Source organism: Propithecus coquereli, unplaced genomic scaffold (genome assembly GCF_000956105.1).
Source record: "Propithecus coquereli isolate 6110/MARCELLA unplaced genomic scaffold, Pcoq_1.0 Scaffold8, whole genome shotgun sequence".
Taxonomy (NCBI): Eukaryota; Metazoa; Chordata; class Mammalia; order Primates; family Indriidae; genus Propithecus; species Propithecus coquereli.
Window position 1 is genome coordinate 15,696,122 of NW_012154173.1, and position 1,696 is coordinate 15,697,817.

Here is a 1,696-nt window from a genome sequence, read left to right on the forward strand (position 1 = left end):
AAAAAAAAAAAAAAAAAAAAAAATGCAATCATGTAGCATGGAACCTTTGAGACTGACTTTTTTACACTAACCATAACAGCAGCAACAAAATTGGGAACTAGTAAAAAGAGAACACTTACTACAGAATCCAGAAGAATATTTTCTGGTTTCAAGTCTCTATCAAATTAAAAGGAAAGAAAAGCAAAACTGAATATAAACTGAAATAAAATATTAAAAAGACATTTTTACAAGTAATATTTTAAAATTTTACCTGTACACTATTTTTATGGAGTGTAAATAACCCAATGCACTGGCAATTTCAGCAGCATAAAACCTAGCTCTGTGTTCAGGAAAGGATCGTTCTCTTTGTAAGTGAAAAAACAGCTGTAAAATTGGGGGTGGGGGGAGAGAATGTTAGGCTCATTCACACATAGCATTAAACAAATATATTCTGTAAATACAAAGGTGGGAATTGTTTTTGTGACTTTGAATGTGAGTAAAAAATGCACCACAGAACTGTAACTGTCCTTCCTCCATGTCCTCCATCTAACAATTGCTCTCTCGTTTCAACCATGTGTTTGTGAAGCCTTGCTAACGTCTCTCATCTCCCATTTACCCCTCAATCCTCAATGCGGCAGTGTCCTCACCCTTCCAGGCAACTGCTTGGGAAAAAATTATCAATGAAGACTTTATATTGCCATTCTGGACTATATTTTTCATTTTAGAAAAACAAACCCTATGCAGAGATTGAAAATGAGTGGCTAGCAGAACACAGTCCACAGGTATAATTTGCTTAAGCCAAATACTGTTTTTAGAAAAATCTGAATTAGCTTATAACATTAAAATCTGGGAATTTGGGGGGTAACAATTCATAGTTTTGGTTTCTTCTGAAAACAGGGGGAAAAAAAAAGGGAAACTCTGAACTTTTGGGCCTAAAGTCCAGTGTGGTAGCAACTGGCTAGAGCTGAGCAACAGCTAGACTCTCCCTTCTCCTCTCCAGTTCACTTCTTATTTGTTCATACTCTACTTTGCTCCAAAAAAGATATGAAGAAGCATACAAAAATAAGTACCACATGTCAAGGTTAAAAGGTAAGTATGAACATCAGGGGGAAAATAACAGCATACTGGTAAGGAACACATGATGAAACCACATTCCTTCTGCCTCTTTTTATCCCTTCTCATCTTTATTCCTTGCCTACCTATTGCCCCACTCGATTTCTCCTCCACCCATCCTAGCATTCTATTACATTTCTTTCTTTTTCTCATTATCTTAGCCAAGTGTTATCTTTTAGATGACAAGCCTACCTCTTTCCATTTTTCTTGCTCAGTTTATGAGTAGTCACTGAGTAAAAAGGGCTCAGGAGCAAAGGCCTAAAACAGCATGAAGAAACCCCACATAAAGCAGAAAACCCACAGTAGGATTTAGTCTGCAGTTAGATGACTCACATGAACATTTCAAAGGCAGCCTGGCACTTAAGAATGGGCTTTGCAGTCAGGATGTCTAGGTTAAATACAGGGCCTGACACTTACTAGAACATTGTGACATTAAGAAAGTTACTTAACCTCTCTGAGCTTCCATTTCCTTATCTATAAAATGGGTATTACAGTGTTTATCTCAAAGAGTTGTGATGATTAACTGAAACAATGCATGTAAAATAACTGGAAACTGTCAGGCCTCAAAAAACTGTCATTAGGCCAGGCGCGGTGGCTCACGCCT

At 37.3% G+C, this 1,696-nt stretch overlaps 1 protein-coding gene across 1 annotated transcript in view; it reads right to left on the bottom strand.

The window, feature by feature from the left end:
* Nucleotides 1–1,696, bottom strand: part of LOC105825431 (serine/threonine-protein kinase Sgk3) — a 133,806-nt gene that overhangs the window by 19,056 nt on the left and 113,054 nt on the right. The window contains exons 11-12 of the mRNA XM_012663205.1: nucleotides 251–363; nucleotides 120–156 (exon numbers count right to left, since the gene is read on the bottom strand). Coding sequence (XP_012518659.1) covers nucleotides 120–156; nucleotides 251–363 — 150 coding nt within the window. The remainder of the gene's footprint in view (nucleotides 1–119; nucleotides 157–250; nucleotides 364–1,696) is intronic.